At 31.6% G+C, this 19627-nt stretch overlaps 1 protein-coding gene across 1 annotated transcript; it reads left to right on the top strand.

Moving 5' to 3' along the window:
- The first annotated feature begins 6465 nt into the window (after positions 1–6465).
- LOC124840872 (cytochrome b561 and DOMON domain-containing protein At5g47530) lies at positions 6466–18071 on the top strand. The gene is made up of 5 exons (XM_088095196.1): positions 6466–6662; positions 9389–9526; positions 16568–16590; positions 16878–17452; positions 17526–18071. Exons 1-5 carry the CDS (start codon positions 6466–6468, stop codon positions 18069–18071), a joined length of 1479 nt encoding a protein of 492 aa, XP_087951322.1.
- The last annotated feature ends 1556 nt before the right edge of the window (positions 18072–19627 follow it).

The raw sequence follows: 19627 nt of genomic DNA, 5'->3' as shown, positions 1-19627 counted from the left end.
AGGTGTATGAGTGGATCAAGGAATCTCAAGCTCCGAAAGCCTTCCAAGAGGGAAGGAAGCTAGAGGAGAATGTGCAGAATAGGCACAAAGTGTTTGAACTCTGAAAGAATGTCTGGAGAAATCTCAACAGCATTTCATTATCAATTCAAAGTTACATTTACAAGTGATGAAGCTCTCTATTTATAGAAGAAGGAGAGTTTCTAAAACGTATTGTGCAAGTTATTTTAAATGTGCACATGCTGTAAAACAGATGGAGGAAGCTTGGGGAGCAAGCTGTAGTTGCCAACTCAGCAAAGCATTTGGAGAAGATGGAGTTGCTGTCTTTGGGCGTTGACGTAGTGCAAAGGCCGTGGACACCAACCATTCATTTGTGCTTCTTTGGTTTTCTTACGTGGTAGCCTTTTGGAGTTGCTTAGACATGGTTCCTCCCTTTTATTAATATTCTACAAAAGCAATGTAAAAGTATTTAGCAAAGAGAACATTCTAAGATTTTTAGAAAGAAAAGATTAAGTCCTTTATTCAACTTCCCTTTCTTGGTCTTAGAGTGAAGTTGATACTTCTTTGGATGGTAAGTCCCTAAAGGGGTTGCCATCATTCCCTCCCTCTTTAAAACGATTTGTCCTCAAATCGGGAAGAAAGAAAGAAGCACAACTTTGGGTGCTATTGGCCACCGGGATCAAACAAGATAGAAGAATGGTCCTATGAACTAGATCTAGCTTAGAAAAGATGAGCTAGAAGATTAAAATGGCCTAAGACACAAGCAATGATATCAAGTACGGTGCAAAACTTGAAAGTTTTGTGACATGACCGAAACAGAGTTTTAAACAACTCAACTACCCTTTTTGTGATTCATTGTTGATTTGTAACTGTTAACACTTGAAACATGTATAAATGCATCAAAGAAACTTGTCTCAAGTTTTACAATCAATAAATCTGAACAAAAAGGAGATGCACATGATGAAATCAGACATGCCTCGTATTGCAAAATCTGAAATTAAAGTTGGAGGAACTCAACCACACATTTTGCAATTCTGAGAGTATTGTGAGTTGTTATACTTCTAGCAATGCTTAAGAACATCACAAAAACTCGTACAAAGCTTAAGAATCAAGAAATCTGAATCAAAACAGATTACAAAATATAAACCCAGAACTTGACTTTTTTCTGCAGAATTTGGAACCCAAAATAGTGTGCACTACTGTTAACTCAAATGATCAAGCTGATTTGATGTCATTGCTTTATATAGGATCAACATAGAGCTTAGTAGATGCACACGACTCAAAGAAAACGAAAAAAAAAACGAAGCTGAAAACAGTAGCAATTACTTGACGGAATTAAAACTGTAGTGATTTTCTGCACATGACCGTGATACAAAACGGAAATGATGAATTTAGATGAATTGGATGCAATTAAAAGAATTGCACCGATTAAAATGAAGAACAAACACTAACGAACAGTGAATAGAATCAAACATTCACTCAAACACAGAATCAAACCAGAAAAACAAAATGGAACAATGACATATATGAACGGCACAAGACGGAAAAAAAAACAGAGGAATGGATACGAGACACTTAGCTCTTGAAGCGTGACTGAAACGACTGGCTCTTGATGCCAAATGATGGAAGCATCCTTGCAATTCAATCACGAGCACTTCCAAAACCAAAGAAGGCAGCGGTTAGTTGGATGACGATGAGGCACGGTAAGTGTTTGATGAGTGTTTCAATGAAGGTGTATGAGTGGATCAAGGAATCTCAAGCTCCGAAAGCCTTCCAAGAGGGAAGGAAGCTAGAGGAGAATGTGCAGAATAGGCACAAAGTGTTTGAACTCTGAAAGAATGTCTGGAGAAATCTCAACAACATTTCATTATCAATTCAAAGTTACATTTACAAGTGATGAAGCTCTCTATTTATAGAAGAAGGAGAGCTTCTAAAACGTATTGTGCAAGTTATTTTAAATGTGCACATGTTGTAAAACAGATGGAGGAAGCTTGGGGAGCAAGCTGTAGTTGCCAACTCAACAAAGCATTTGGAGAAGATGGAGTTGCTGTCTTTGGGCGTTGACGTAGTGTAAAGGCCGTGGACACCAACCATTCATTTGTGCTTCTTTGGTTTTCTTACGTGGTAGCCTTTTGGAGTTGCTTAGACATGGTTCCTCCCTTTTATTAATATTCTACAAAAGCAATGTAAAAGTATTTAGCAAAGAGAACATTCTAAGATTTTTAGAAAGAAAAGATTAAGTCCTTTATTCAACTTCCCTTTCTTGGTCTTAGAGTGAAGTTGATACTTCTTTGGATGGTAAGTCCCTACACTTAACTTTAGCTTCTAAAAAACGTAGAGGAGCTCATTTGTTTCTCCCTTGGACATGAACAATGCCTCTTAGGTTTTTCGTTTTCTCTCTTTCAATTTGTCTTTCGTTTTGTTGTTTCGTTTTCTGTTTTTCGTTTTGCTTTGTATTTTGCAGACCTTAATCAATGAATGAATCACACTTTCTGTTCTTCTCTATTTTGCTTTTCTTTTTAATGGAAGCTTTAATTTGTTGGGTTGGTGACTAGGGAAATTGCATTGTTTACTTGAGATTATTGCTCTATCATTATGATTTTGCTCTTCTTTCCTCTACATGATGCTTAATCTATTATGTGCTTGCAATTAGGTACACGCTTAGTGATCTGAATTGTGTCTAATCTCCGCTTAGTTTATTAGAGTCATAGTTGCTTAATTTGTGGTGGCGCAAAAGTGATTAAACATGTGCATTGCGTTTGCTTAATTCGCTGTTATGAAAACCTTTTTAGTCTTTGCTTAGTTGATTAATTCGTGCTGGATTAGGGGTGAGAGGAGCGGTTGATTTATTGTAAATTTGGGATTGGAAGCATTGTAGTTGAACTAGTAACCAACTTGTCCTTAATTAGTGTTGTAATTTATGTTTTGTTGTGTTAATTTTAGTTCACACATTCTATTGAAAAAAAACCCTCACTACGTGTTTGATCCTTTGACGGAACCAAAATTGGTCCTTGAGAGACGACCTAGGAGTCATTGCCTAGTATACTACACTTTAATTGCACATTTAATTTGAGTCGAGTACGACACCGTACAAACAAAAACTAAAGAAAATAAAGTTTGTTTTTAAAAGGAAAAAGTTGTATTGAGAAATTACAAAAATAGAGAAAAGTTGGAAAAATTATGCTACTTTTGTTTGCTATAGCATGGGCATAAACAATTTTCCTTTTTGTTATGTTTTTCTTAAATATTAATTTTAATTAGTATTGTAATATTGATTAGTGCAAAGTAATATGATAGTTTTTGCTTGTACCAACGGTTGTAAAATGTTGATACTTTAGTTTATTGGTTATTCCCAGAACAACGTGTTGTAAAACGTTAGTGATGTTATGTTATATGAATTAAACATATAAAAAGTTTTTTTCAAATTTATGTATTGAAACACTCCATTTAATTGAGGTAGCGATGAGAGGTTGCCAAGATAAGTTGAGAGGTTGGGGGTTAGGAAGACATGTTGAGAGGTCAGAAAGACATGTTTAGAGGTCTGGAGTACATGTTGAGAGGTCTGGAATACATGTTGAGAGGTTGACAAGACATGTTGAGAGGTTAGTGGGAATTTCATATGGCCTTATGTAATTTCATTGTCTTTTTTAAGTTATACAAGTGGTCTGTAGCAACATTCAATTTAATACAATATCTTGGTAAGGTATCCCACAAGTGGTCCATAACAACATTATATTGAATAATGTTTTCCTTACAACCTTAGCATTGAATACAATAAAATATAGTGCATCATACAAGTAGTCCTTAACAACATTCAATTAAATACAATATTTTGAACCATACAAGTGTACCATGACAAAAAAATGGTCTACCATAATTGTACCCACTAGTAATATGTTTCATAAGTGGCAGACAAAAGATTTTTCCAAATTTAAATAAAAAGAATTACAAAAAACATCTACTCCATCAAATATCATATGGGGTGCCCAGGTTGTGTTGTTATTAGCTTGAGATCCTAAAACTTATGTAATCGTGCTTCTTATGCATCTTCTTCTTGTTGTTGTTGGTTCGTTACTTAGTACAACTATAGGTGTGGATCTCCATCTTCTAACAGACTTTTGGTTTGATGGTTTTGTAGAGTTGCTACATCCACTCCTAGTTGCAGTTGCTACATTTGACCCATTGCCATCCTTAATCACTACTCACATCTAAAGGCAAATCATCATTAATGTATTCTTCATTTATTTCATGCACTCCAACTTCTTCATTAGTCACAATTGACCCTTCATCAATATTTGTTCTATTCCTTACTGTTTTTTTTTTCAACCTTTTCCACCTAACCAATACGGGATGAATATTTCCGCAAGGTGAATCATCTAGAACCCTTTCACTGGCCATCCTAAAGTCATTATCATCATTTACAATCCTTTCTTCTTCATTGTCATCAAGTTTATCTATAACTAATCCTTCTTCTTCCTCCTCATCCTTAGCAATTCCCCCTTTTTCAGGCCCATTGACATTTTCTTCATGCAAATTCACCTCTTCTTCAAGCCCATTCACCTCTTCTTTAGGCGCATTCAGTTGTTCTCCATTCACATTTACCTATACTTCAGGTGCATTCAATTCTTCTTCAGACACATTCAACGTTTCTTCCCTAACATCTTCATTCATCTCTTCTTCTACAACCTCTTCTTGTCTTGCCTCTTAACCCATCACTTCTTCCACTCCACCAATACCAATAAAGTTAATTACTTTAACTTGACCAGGAAAATGTTGAACATATATATCAATTTCTTTGTTATTAACCTCAACATAATTAACTAAGTATATTGTTTCCCTATCATCACTCAATAGTCTTATATTGTTGTATAATGTTTGTTTTGAGCCATTCCACCAAAGTTTTATATCGCATACATATTTGAACTCTTTAACTATTCCCAATGTTTCAAAGTATGATCATCGATCATGATTGATTTCTTTAACTACGTGTATTTCCCCACCAATGTATTTTAATCTCCTCTTCTTTTTGACTTGTCCATATGATGAAAAGCGACATCAAATCCCATTTCAAAACCTATATTATAAATCACGACTCAAAATCAAACAACGATAACATTAAACACAGTCAACATTGCACAAAAAATAAAATCAATTTACAAACTAACCTCACTTGGACAAAATGTGATTTCGTTGATCAAACCCTTGCTTTTTAATGCAAACTCTAGAAATTACAGCTCTTCTCATCTTTGTTAATTCTAACAGAAATCCCATAGGTCTTCTTCTCTTTGTTAATTCTAACATAAATGTCTTGAGAAAGCTAGACCCTAATTTCATTTTATTTTGAAACCTTAAGAATGCAACTATCAACTATTTTATTTTCTAATTGTAACAAGTGTCTTAAACAAGTTACGACGTCACACACCGTTTTCCGCGTAAAAAAAACTAATGATCTTGGTAATAAAACATTAAATCGGTGACTTTATGAAAAAAAGAGAAACATAGATAGAACAAAATTTGAAAAAAAAAACGAAAACAAAAAACATGTGATAATTTTGAAAAAAAATATAATTAATCCTAAATAAATTAAATAGTTAAGAAAGATAATAAAAGTTGTTAAATAAAAGAAGAGTTTTTTAAATGAAACAAAAACAAATAACAAAAAAAATGTGAAAATGAATTTTATACATTACTTAATATATTAAGAATGATATAGTAATTTAACTTAAAAATAAAGATAAATATAAGTTAAGTATCTAGTCATCCTCATATTATTCACATTTTATATGTTTTGTTTTGTTCGTGTAAATGAATTTATTTATTAGTCTTGTGAAGAGAAAGGAGAGACACGCTATATTAAGTTTTGTATCTTAACTAAGAAGGAAAAAATCATATAAGAGAGCACACGTATATTAAGTGTGAAATAAACCTAGTAAGCAAACGCAACTAGAATTTTGGACAAGACAACTGGCTTCTTATCTTGCTTTTATATTTATTTTACTTTTGAGAGAAAAAAAAGTATTTTTTTGATGAATTATATTTTTGGTGTCTCTCTTTAATTTTTGTGACAATCATCTCCCCATCAGCAATTTAATCTGAGAAGCAATACATTGTTTTAAAAATTTAAATTAACTTATCTACAAATGATTTAAAAAAAAATAGGCATAATTAAACTAATAATGAGTTAGTTTAGTTCAATTATAAAACTTAATTAGGATTTAGGAAAGGAAAATAGAAACAGCGTAATTACAGGAGAACTAAACGACGGGCCGAACGGGAAAATCGGACAAGAAGAAGCAATAATTTCGGCTTCTGTAGCCAAACCAAACGCTCCCTTAGGGCCCACAAGCGTTTTCATAACACTATAAATACCACCACCCTCTTTTCATTCTTTCATCCCAGAATAAAAATACTCACTGCACCTTCAACACTTGGTTTTTCGTTCTCTTTCTTTCTGCACTTTCTGTAGCCATGGCATCTCAAGCATTCTCCGTCAATTTCTTCCTCGCTGCTCTCGTCGCAGCGCTTTTCTTTGCCGTGGCCACCGCTGAAGAATTGTCTCCGGCCCCGGCACCGGGACCTGATGCCGGAGCAGGCGCTTCCGTGTCAAGCTCGATGGCCGTGATTGGAGCGTCGATTGTGGTTTCAATGTTCGCGATATTGAAGCAGTGAGTTTATTGGAACGGTGATCTGATTGCGATTGTGTGTTATGGAAAGAGAGAAAGAGTTTATGATATGATGTAAACTGAACCATTCAATGTAGGTGTCGGTGAGATGTAAGAGGGATTTCTAATTCCTTTTATCTTTCGTCCATTTTTTCATTCATGAATTAATATACATTTATTAATTTTTTATAATTCATTATTCTGCTCTTCATTTTTATATTCATTTTGTTAGCTAACTTTGCTGTTCTAAATTTTCTTTCTTCTGGATAAGAATTGAAATGGATTTGGGCATCATCTCCATCAGAAATAAAGCAGAAAAGGGATAGAGGAATCTAGTTGGAAGCTTTTATGAAAAAAATAGGTGTTCAAAATTTATTACTAGGTAATTAATTTTAGTTTTACACCAAACTTTTTTTTCTGTATCATATTTCCAAACAGTTTATCTCATCTTCAGTCTTTTGAAAGGGGAAAATTAGTAAAATGAGTTTAATTGCTGAAATTCTAATATATAACAAAAATAATTGATTATATTAAATATTATTTTAATCTATTAAAGTTGGGTAATAGATTAGTTTTGTTAGTTAATACAATTAAAGAAGTGTTTGATAGTTTTTAATTTTAACAATTGTCTTATTCAAAAGAAAATTACCATTAATATATAATTAATTTGAAGTATTTAGTAAAGATTTCAAAATTTATATAAAAAAATACATTAACTTTTTTAGTTAACACGCGTCACAATTAATAAAAAATTAAACACATATTCAAATTAATTATAGTAATTATTAACGGGATTAAGATCTATAGGTAAATTTAATGAAAATTGTAATTTAATGAAAATAATCCAATTTGTTTATTAGCTCAAAATTTAACCAGAAGGTGTAATTTTAGAAAAGATTAATGAAACTTTTTAAATGGTTTTAAGGGAAAACTGAAAATATTTTTAAAAAAATATCTGATTTATTGTTTTTCTATCTAGAATGTTTTTCATTTACTTGTGATATTAAAAACCTAGCCTCTAATTATATTAAAAATCTTACGAATTATCTTACATACTATTAGATATTGATTTGAAAAAAAAATTTTGAAAATACTATTTGTCTCTGGTTTTAAGTGCTCAATCATGTTGAGACAAAATCTCTTAGAGAAAGACTGATTTATTTAGAGTATTTCTGGTTTTGAAGTTTAATAAACAACATTAAATGAAATAATCTTGAGTAATTAAATGGAAAGAACATATATATATCATGTAAAGAATAAAATTTCAATCTCAAGTACTTATAAAAGAGAGTCTGAACACTAGATAACGAACAATCACTAGTGCAAAAATAGCGTTTAACATTACGCGTTCAACGTCCAACCATCGAATAGCCAACTGAAAAATGACTAGTGACATTTTTGTAAATAAATGCAATTATTAGACGTCATTTAAAATTGTAATTCGGCGTCCATTTGTTATATCGGGTAAATTTTGCGAAAATGCGTAGTGCGAAGGTGAAAATGTATTTACGTATTTGATACGCTGTCGTTGAAGCTATCAAATTAATACTACTTTTCAAGACAACTTTAGTATTGTCAAGTAGTATTCAAGAAAGTAGATATGCTTAAAGTATACTTGAGTCGTCTCCCAATGAATACGAAATTGCTTTTCAATATTTGACTCTTATGAATGCTATGTAATGCTTTATAAAGGTGAGAAACTATGCTAATGAAGTTAATGTTGGAAGAATGTTTGAGGAACAAATAGGAAACCTAGAAACAATTATGATGAAATAAGCTAATTTCACTACTTTTCTAAGACAAATTCATCATCGGTTATTCACAGATCATTGTTCACTATATTATTGCTCACTATATTATTGTTCAAGTTTCAAATTAATTAAAGTACATTCTTAATTAATTTGAGGGCGATCATGTAGTTAACCAAAGAAGATTCTCAATCAAATGCAAAACCTTTCTAGCATTCACAATGAATTCAACTTAAGTACATTCTCAATCAAATCCTATTGTGTTTAATCATGTTTATTCTTAAATCTCCTAACCAAATTAAAAGCTAATTAATCAAAGTAAATTCTCAATTAATTATAGTTGAAATTATTACCACCAATCAAAGTACATTCTCAATAAATAACAAAAACCCATTTAATCATATGAAAGTTCCTAAATTTAATCAAAGTAGATTCTCAATCAAACCTAGAAACCCTTGAACTCATATGATTAATATGCATGTAGATTCAAACACCTTATGATGCAAAAATAATTACTTTTAATATGATTGAGAGATAAAAGACATATAAGAAGAATAACTCAAATCAATAATAAAAAAGAAACAATTGCATTAATTCAACTTAACCTCAGAATCCATTATGAAATTACAGTGGAATAGCCCTAGGAGCTTAGCTCTCCATGAATAGAGTGAAACACATGATGAAATAAAAGTGAGAGGAGTGGTGGATGCTTGCTTCCAGTAGAGGAATCTGAGAATGAATGAAGTGTGCCTCCCCAAAATTAGGGTTTACCAAATTGGGGGAACAGAAGCTTGCCCCTGTTCCAACTCTGAAGGAAGAATGCTTCTCTGCTTTTTGCACCAGGATTTCCGAATGAAGATCGCTCGATTTGGAAGCGCATTGTTCCTGCGATTCTGGATGGCGCTTTTCGTCTCTCACGGTCGCGATTTGCTTTAGGGATTCTGAACTAAGATTTGTGCGACTTGATTTCTCTGGTTGCAGGTTTGTTGCGCGAGGAGGACAAAGGTTGAATCGCGATTGCTTGCGATTTCCATGGTGGTGTTGCTACAGTGTAAAGCTCGTGTCAATGGAGGCCTTCGCGATTTGGATTTTGGATTCTAGGAATGATTGGCAGGTCCGGTGAGATGCGAAGATGATGGAGGAGTTCGCGATTCTAATGGTGATGGTTGTGAATACTCATGACGGCGGCTTACGCGAGCTCGTGGTGGTTCTGTGAGGATGGTGATGGTGGCACGACATAAGGGAGAAGACGCTTTGGTGATGGTAGCCTAGCGGCAGCGTGTGGGTGGTGGTTGTGGTGGTCTAGTGAAGGTTGCGGTGAAGGCTGTCGACGAGGATGGTTGGGCGACGTCTAGGGTTTCATGGTGACAACACAAGGATTTGGGAATTAGGGTTTTTGAGGAGAAGGCATAGCTGACGTGGCATCATCTGGGTGGTTTGATCTATTAGTGAAGGATTTAGACACATGGCAGAATCTGAGAGTATCTGACTAGGTAATGGTAGGAAGGGTGTGTATAGGGATTTAGGAGGGTGCAAGGGAAAAAATTGACTGTTGGGCCTGGTGAAGAAAAGAGGGGTGTATGAAGGGAATTTTAGGAGGTGCAAGAGTAAAGATTACATGTTTGTCCCATTTGTATATTATTTTTCACAAAAAATCTGATTTTAGGCCTTAATTTGTAATTTGGGACGAATAAAGCTTTAATTTTAGCTGCACAAATAAATATTATAACATCCAAGAATAATTTATGCACTAAAACTCACTTTTTCTGTCTCTTTAATTCCCAAACACAATAAATCCAATGGCCACAAATTCACTTTAAATAAATCATTTATGCACATGAATCTTATCAAAATTTTTAATTTTAATGCATAAATGTGGGCATAAATATGCACTCATCAGTATTACCTCGAATTCTGTAGAATTAGATGTCCAAAGGATATAAAACGTCGAATGCTCGAACGTTAGACGTTAAAATGTTAGTGAATTCAATAAAAATTAGAGCGCGAGATTGAAAATTCATTCACTTTATCTTAACGTGATACCTTCTTCTCTGCTCAAACTTTTTTGGAGCGAAGTTTGACGATCATCACATGTAATCTTTCTTTCATTTGTTACAAATGCATGTTAATTAACTACTTTATGATTTTCGTTTGTTTTGACTGATTATTTTTGTGTTCTTGTCCTTCATAGGCGCATTCTGCTTTCTCTCTCACTAGTGACAACACTTTATTTCAATGAACCCACCTTTTGAAAGTTTGTTTTCGTTTTCGTTTTGAAGAACTTATTTGTTGAACTTGTTTGTTGTTTTTTTTTGTTGAACTTGTTTGTTATTATTGTTTAGTTGAACCTGATTGTTGTTGTTGTTTGATTGAACTTGTTTGTTGTTTGTTATTGTCGTTTATTATTATTATTTGTTGTTGATACTACACTACATGTTCATAGTTCATGCTTTACAAAATACCAAAAACTGAAATTTATTTTTTTTCTGCTTTTTAGGTCTTGTAGAGTTGTAAAAAAGGATCACAATTAATTAAAAAAACAAAAAAAATGATTAACATCGAATATTGACAAAATTTGATGTTAATAATGTGAACGTCAAATTGTTATATGTTCGACGTCAAGTTAACCTCTCTCGATATGACGTCAACCTCAAATTCGACGTGAAAGGCCAAAAAACACTGACGTTATACGATATTTTTGCACTAGTGAATATAAAATCATCTAAGTATTCATCAAATGAACCATCTAGATGCCCACTTAACCAGAGAAAGAAGCTAGAGAGAAAAACATCCAAAGATTATAAACATCTAAGCGCCAAGCCAAATTAGAGTAAAAATCAAAGGTTACATCTAAGGGTACACGAGGCGTTTAAATATTAAATAACGAAAGAGATAATCTAAAATGACATGACATATTCTTGAGGAAAAGTTTCTGATAAATAGGAGAAGGCTACGTACACTTGTCAAGACACTATGCTTAAAAATATATATACATTTACAAAGTGATGCGTATAAAAATGCCTAAGTAAATCTTGTAAAGCAATAAGTGCAAAAATCTATCAAGTGAAACATGCTTTACAACAGGTATCATCTAAAGGACATATACGCAAAACAAAATGATATATTCTTAAGTCTTAAGGACGACACTTTGAGGAAAGATGTAATTCCAAAGCTTGTCGTCTTACAAATAATTAGTTCTATCAGGAGAAAGAGCTAAAACAAAAACATCGTCTAATGAATATAAACTCTGAACAATAAAAACATGATCTCAAAATTATAATGGATGGAAAATGTCTTACAAATGATATCATCTGATGAAAAACGCGCAAATCCTTATGTATCAAATTATCCTTCATTTATAAATGATTAACGCTTCACAACGAATAACAATATGTCTTATTCTGTCTAATATTATCTGAATATTGTGATCAACTGATATATTTATTGACACGATGTATGTTAAGATGTCTTGAACACATAGTGCAAGATAATGTTCATAAACGATCAAAACATTTAATGTCGTTTAATGCATGTATTGTAAAAGTGCTATTTGCTTTTATGTTTTGTTCTCATTTAATGTGCATATCAAAATTACACTATGGGTTAATCATAACAACTGCATACGTGGACAAAGATGTTAAGAGAAGAAAAGAACATTCTAGAAATGATCTAAGTATAAACTTATACTATGACATGCCGTACAAGCCGCACTTCAATTGAGATAAGATAAAACATTGTACTTCTACATGACAAGACAAGTGAGTGTGATCATATATATATAAAAAAAACTTAGAAGCCTCACTAGTGGAAAAATGACATTTTATGACGTACAAAAATGATATATTATGACGTAGTTATTGGGGACATAGTTCTGGGCGTTATAGTAAATCTGCGCATTTTATGACATAACAGAAATTTACGTTACAATAGCTTGAACATATTATGACGTAGTTTCTGAAATCAATCATAATATGCGTAGTTTATTATGACAAATTTTCATTTGTCCATTATAATATGGCGAAAGATATTATGACATAAATGTGTTTATATGTTATAATATGTAATGTATTATAACGTAGATATTTTTACCAATCATAATATGCTGAATTCAGAATCAACATATTATGACGTACATTGTTTAGTACGTGATAATATATGCTTTTTTTAAAAAAATGATTATTACAATTGACATCCAATGAAATTATAATCATATTCCTGTATTATCATCTCATCCAATCAATTTATAATCAATATAACTCCACAAATGTCAACTCCACATCCAACGATTATCTCTTCAAAAGGTTATATAAAGAAGAGAAAAGATTGTAAGAAGATAGAATATTGACGAAAGAATGAAAATAGAGTAGGAAAAGAATGAATCATGATGCCTAAGATGGGATGGGAGAAAGGAGGAAGAAAAAGAAAAGAAAAAGAGGTTGAAGCAGTTGAGGTTGAAATGGATTGAAGTTGAGGTATATTGAAAAGAAGAAAATAAAGGAAAGAAAGCATAAATTGAATATTCATTCTATTATTCATTAAGCCTATACACATCGTTTAATGCTCTTCCATCCATAAGGAATGGAGAAGAGAAGGAGTAATCATATGAAAATTGGTTGAATATTCAACGTAGCTACTGCTTAAAACTTGCATAGTTTATAGCTCTTCAATCAAAGGACAATAACTTCATCAAAGACAAGCAAAGAGAGAAATAGCCAATATTCGTCCTAATGCTCTTCACGCTTATATCGTCTGATGCTCAATATCTTCTAAGAGAAAAATTCTTGTAAAGAGAGAAACACTTTCAAGTTTCAGATTGTATTGTATTTTGAACACATATTCTCTTACTGAGAGTCATTCATATGTACCTTGTAGAAAATCCATTTATGGATTTGTTGTAAGTTTTACAAAGAACTCAAATATTGTTTTGTTTAGCTCAAGTTGAGTTGAACGTCTAAACAATTGTGTAGAATTAAATTTTGGAAAGGCTAAACTTGGTCTAGTCAGGTTGACTAGGAAACCAGGAGAGATGCTAATACTCGTTGTGACTAGGAGTAGTGAAAATACTTGGTGAGATCCTAGAGAGGCAAAACCCGTATAATCTTGGAAAAGATTAGTGAAACCCCATAAGAGTTCTTAAGCGAGAACTGGATGTAGCTTAGGTTGCGCAAACTGGTATAAAAATATATAATTTACTGTTTCTCTATCTAGAACATTTTCCATTTACTTGTAATATTAAAAACCTAGCATCTAATCAACCTAAAACTCTTGCACATTATCTGTACAAAATATTATACGTTGATTTGCAAAATGATTATTGAAAACACTATTCACCCACTCTAGCACTAGTACACTAAGAGGATACTGCACCGGTTACTTTTGCTTTTAGGCACCGGTTCTACAACCGAGGCATATACCGGCGAGGTAAAAAGGGGTAGGTTTTATGCCTCGGTCGTGAACTGAGTTAAAAAGAATAGGATTTATGCCTCGGTTTTTACGTAACCGAGGCAATAACTTGTTTTTTTTTTTTTAAGCTTTAGGATGTTGTTGATGTTTGTTCTTATGCATCACCCATCTTCCACTGCCATCACCCATCTTCCACTGCCACCAGCATGATTTCCCACTTTCAGAGCTACCAACACAACAACGCAATTCCACATTTTCAGTGAAACAAGAATGATTCTCCACCAGCTTCTCTTCCTCTGTTCCTGGAGGTCTCAGCTCTGCCGCCACTCAAAAACTCCAATCAAAAATCCAAAAATTGAAACTCCAATCAAAAATCCAATAGAAAACTCAAGCAGAAACTCCAATCAAAAATCCAAAAATTGAAATCGGAACCCTAGACGAATCGGAACGAGAATGACGTGCTCCCACCACCACCTGCAGAGAATCAAACTCCACCACTCTTGCAAAGCATCAATTAAACATAAAACAACCCAAACAAAATTAGAAAAAGGAGACGGAAGGAAGTTTCCTCCTTCCCTGCAAATCAGAACAAAGAGAAGAAGAACGAAAATGACCGCCCTTGCGCCCCCACTGCGTCTTCGCCGCGCCTCAATCATGCCATTGAATATCCTTCGTCGCGCCTCCATCAGAGCAGAGAAGAGGAAGGAAGGGAAACAAAAGAAAAAGGGAGAAAAGAGAAGAGCGGCGCAACTTCTATCTTTGTTTGCGAAATTTAACCCTAAACACATGTTATTACCTCGGTTATTTTTTTAACCGAGGCAATAAGGGTCTACGGCCTCGGTTCTATAAAGAACCGAGGCCTAAACGCTCTCAAAAAAATAAAAAAATAATTACAAAATGTCACCGCGCCAGTTTTAGGCATCGGTTCCTTTTGAACCGAGGCATATACCTTTACGCGATAATTACAAAAATGCCACCGCACCAGTTTTAGGCATCGGTTCTTTTTGAACCGAGGCATATACCTTGCGCGATAATTACAAAAATGCCACCGCACCAGTTTTAGGCATTGGTTCTTTTTGAACCGAGGCATATACCTTGCGCGATAATTACAACAATGCCACCGCACCAGTTTTAGGCATCGGTTCTTTTTGAACCGAGGCATATTCATTTGTGATAACTACAAAAATGCCACCGCGCTATTTTTTGCTTCGGTTACAACTTAACCGATGCCAAATGCGCGAGTTAAAATCTTGTTTTTTTACTAGTGTAGTGTTTTCCTTGTAATTTCGTATAATATATATATATATATATATATATATATATATATATATATATATATATATATTCCTCAATATTTTCTATTTTATCTTAATTTTTATTTAAGACCTTGTTTAATCCTAATCTGTTTTGAGAATAAGATATTGTCCAAAATTATTATTTGAGTTTTAAATCTTATGTTTTTAAACGTAAAGATAATAAAATAAAATGAAAAATATTTTAAATTTAGAAGTACAAGTTCTTAACTTTGGTTTTAGGATATGCAGATTAATATTTTATCTGTATTCATCGAAAATATATTTTGGATGAAACAAAGTTGTTTATAATTAAACATTTTATCTATTCAATATATATAGATAAAAAGAAGTATAACATTAACGATATATTATGAAGTTCACTTGTCATAACTTTAAAATAACTATCGTTTTAAAGTTTTAATTCACTATAACTAAATCAATTCAAATAAACTGTTTTATATAAGAATTACATTTTAAACCAAATAAATCATCAAAACATTGATCAATATATATATATATATATATATATATATATATATATATATATATATATATATATATATATATATATATATATATGTAATCTTTCAATGGAAAAATATTTTTAGTATAAATTTTAATTAAACACAAACTAAAACATATTTTAGTAAAAATATTTTATTGAGTTTTGGATCTTAACTGTTTTAACTATATAAAAGATTATCATTTCAACCTTTCAGTTTTAAAAGATAATTATTCTTTCAAAAAGAGATATTTTAAATGATATTTATCAAACATATAAACCTATAGAATTATATTTTTGAATTTCAAATATTATCTCTACTACATAGAAAAAAAATTCATTTCAACTTTTAAGATAAAAAGATAAAAAAAATATTTTGAAAAGATATTTATAATATGGTTAGATAATATAATATCTCTCTCTTTATCAATCTTATAAATCTATAAATACATGTATAACCATTGTTTATTCATCCTCAAAAATCTTAGCAAAATTTGAAGTTAATTGTTTTTCTCTCTATTTTTCTCCTTATGGCTTTTAGTGCAAACACAATCTTCTTGTTCACATTGCTTGTTGTCATTGTTGTTCCTACCACTTCACAGTCATGCAATTTATACAGGTTATTAAACATTATATTTTATCATGGAAACAACCGTTTTACTTTTTCTATTAGTGTTGTGTATATTTAGGGTGAAAATTATAGCGTTTAAATCATAGATTCATTATTGATCTAAGTTTATTATTAGATTAGCTATTAGCATTTGATATGACATTCATAATATAAGTATTTCATATGTTTGTCATTTGTTGAATCATGTATTATCGTTTATATGATAATAATTGTTTATTTATATGTATGTATATACGTGATATGTGATTATCTCTTAATTATAAAATTATTTTTATTTAATTAAGTTTTAGTATTTTACGTTGTATTGCAATTTCATCTAATTGAATTAGATATATGAATAAAGGTGGTTCAGGTTTGGAAACAAAAATTTATGAATAGCTTCCATTCAAAAGATAATAGTTTTTTACACATTTATTGTTGTCATTATTGTCCTTACCATTTCATATTGCTACAACTTATACAGGGTTTGAAAAAAACACATTTATTCTGTTACTGTTATTTTTGTCTATATTTGGTTGAAAAGTATGCTTTTAAAATGTATAACTACATTATCTTTTTTAAATTATAAATTTAAATTTTATAAAATTTGAATTGATTCTCATTTAAAACACAATTTTTTTTTCTTGTTGACATTTTTAGTAGCTACCATTGTTCATAACATCTCACAATCGTGCAACTCATACAGGTTTTCAAAAAACATAAACTATGCATCTTGTCAGGATCTTCCTGTTCTTGAATCCTCGTTGCATTGGAACTATCATCCTACGTCAGGTGTAGTCGATGTTGCATTCAACAAGGCTAACGCAAAGGATTCAACATGGGTTGCATGGGCCATCAATCCTACCTCAAAGGGTATGTTGGGTTCACAATCACTTGTTGCAGTTCATAAATCAAATGGCATCATCAGAGCATACACATCTCCAATAACTAGTTATGCGACAATGTTACAAGAGGGTAATCTCAGTTTTTCAGTTTATAGCCTTTCTGCTTCATACACAAATGGTCGCATCATCATTGTTGCAAGTTTTCAACTTCCATCCAATAAGACTGTGGTGAACCATGCATGGCAAGAGGGTGTGGTTTCCGATGATGGCACCCTTAGACCTCACTCTTTCTCACCCTCTAACCTTCAATCCTATGGAACCATTGATTTCATATCTAGCAAGGTTTCTAAAGCCACTAAAGATGTGAACTCACGAAACATGTTGAGAAACGTAAGAAATAATTTTTATTTTCATATTTACACATTTTATGTTAGAGTGTATTTTGAGCTTGTGATTTATGCAGGTTCATGGAATTTTGAATACTGTGAGTTGGGGAATAATGATGCCAATTGGAGTGATTTTGGGTCGTTACTTGAAGGTGTTTGATGGTTTGGGAGGAACTTGGTTTCACTTGCATCGAGCATGTCAATCATTGGCCTTTTTGATCGCCATTGCTGGGTTTGCGAGTGGTCTGTATATTGGAAATCACTATGGAGTTCATCATGTTCCTCATCGATGCATTGGAATCACTCTAATGTGTCTTGCATCTGCACAAGTTTGTGTTGCTGTGTTTTTAAGACCTAAAAAAAATCATAAGTACAGATTATTTTGGAACATTTTTCATTACATAGTTGGTTACACAACTATTGCTTTGTCTATATGGAATGTGTTAAAAGGTTTTGACATTTTGGATGCTCACAATAGATGGAAGAAGTATTATTTAGGCATAATCATATCATTGGCCGTCATTGCTGTCATTTTGGAGGTGATAACATGGATTTGGGTTTCCCACAAGAAAAGGACTAAAAACTCTCAAATCCACGCTACGATTGGTCAACAACAACCATAAATTATACCATTGTTTACTTTTCATGTCTTTTTTTTTCTTACATTTAAAAGCTTCAATATACTGTAAAATACTATTTCTTTCATTAATGAATTTGTCATGTTATTAAATCCAAGCTTTTTTTTTTGTCTTTTTTTGTCTTTTTCTACTTCTAAGGGTTTCGCTATGATATTGAATTCTCTAAAGTTTATGATAAGAGTCAAATCACTTTCTACTATTTTATTTTTTGAATTACCATATGTTATCTCTGGTAATATATCTAACCTTTTTTTTGTTAAGTTTCACTATGCTATATTTACCCTTATTACAAAATGAAGCATATAAAATGTTTTTATTTTCTTTTTTAATATATACACATGATTATCTGTTGATAAATTGATAACGATTTTTTTTTAAATATGGAGGATATACATGTAGGTATTCAGTTATAACAATATTAATAAAGTTTTTGTGTTTAAAAAATTTTCAAACTTCATTGAATTTAAAAGGATTTTAAGTTATAAAATGGTCATGTCATTGGTTGATTTACCTTTATTAATTAAAATTATTATTATTTTTTGCATATTTTTATTATTATTTTTACTCATTTTAATTATCATCATTATTTTCCCCTTTTTACTTATTTGAATAATGTCATCCTATTTTCCCTTTTTCTAATTACCAATGCTTTTTTTTACATGAGTTTAAATTATTTTCTATATTTTTGTAAAATTTAAGATATTAAATTCAAATTATATGTATTTAACTAATATTAATTGTAAAAAAATATAAATATTTACAACTAGTATTCAGTAAATAATATGATATAATATCGTATATATGAGTAATTTTTGTGATGAATTGATGTAGACTTAATTTAGAATCGATACAAGATTATACACATCCTAATTTTAAGTTAGGTGTATGTTAGTCTATCTTAATTAAGGTTGTTTTTGTGAAGATATCATTTTTCTTAGAGTTATGTAAGAAAACTAAAAGATTAAATAAATATCTATATTTTAGGTTTAATTTTAAAAATTATAAATATATAAACAAAGTGAAACATCCTATTTAATAGTATAAACTATTAAACAAAACATTATAAATTTTGATAATGCATAGTTATTAAAAATCGTTCAAAAATACTAATATAGTTATCCAAAGTAATAATTATACTTAGTTATATATACAAGGTAATCGAAAAACTAAACAAAAGTTTTTTCAAAAGATAAATGATAGCTATATAAATGACTAGTTAAAAAAAATCATAAATGATCACTCACCAAAGGCATGTCAGCAAGTAACTTATCTTGTGCTCATACCAATAACTGATCATTGCAAATATAAACAACATGGAAGAGAGAAGAAGGTAGCGTAAGTTATTGTTCAAATGAAATCTCCATATAACAATTTAAAACATATAACATATTAACTCAACATATATAAAATCTCATATTTCTTATGAACATACATACATATGACTTTAGACTCAATTATTGGGATACATGCTTTGAATTGCCGCTCAGTTGAAAGAATGGAATTCAATGCAATTCTTCTTGTAAAATGACTCGCTCAATGAT

This window comes from Vigna umbellata, chromosome 7 (genome assembly GCF_029865625.1).
Source record: "Vigna umbellata cultivar VRB3 chromosome 7, Vumbellata_1.0, whole genome shotgun sequence".
In the NCBI taxonomy this organism is placed as follows: Eukaryota; Viridiplantae; Streptophyta; class Magnoliopsida; order Fabales; family Fabaceae; genus Vigna; species Vigna umbellata.
Note: the sequence above shows the minus strand (reverse complement) of the source record. Positions and strands in the feature narration are given on the sequence as shown.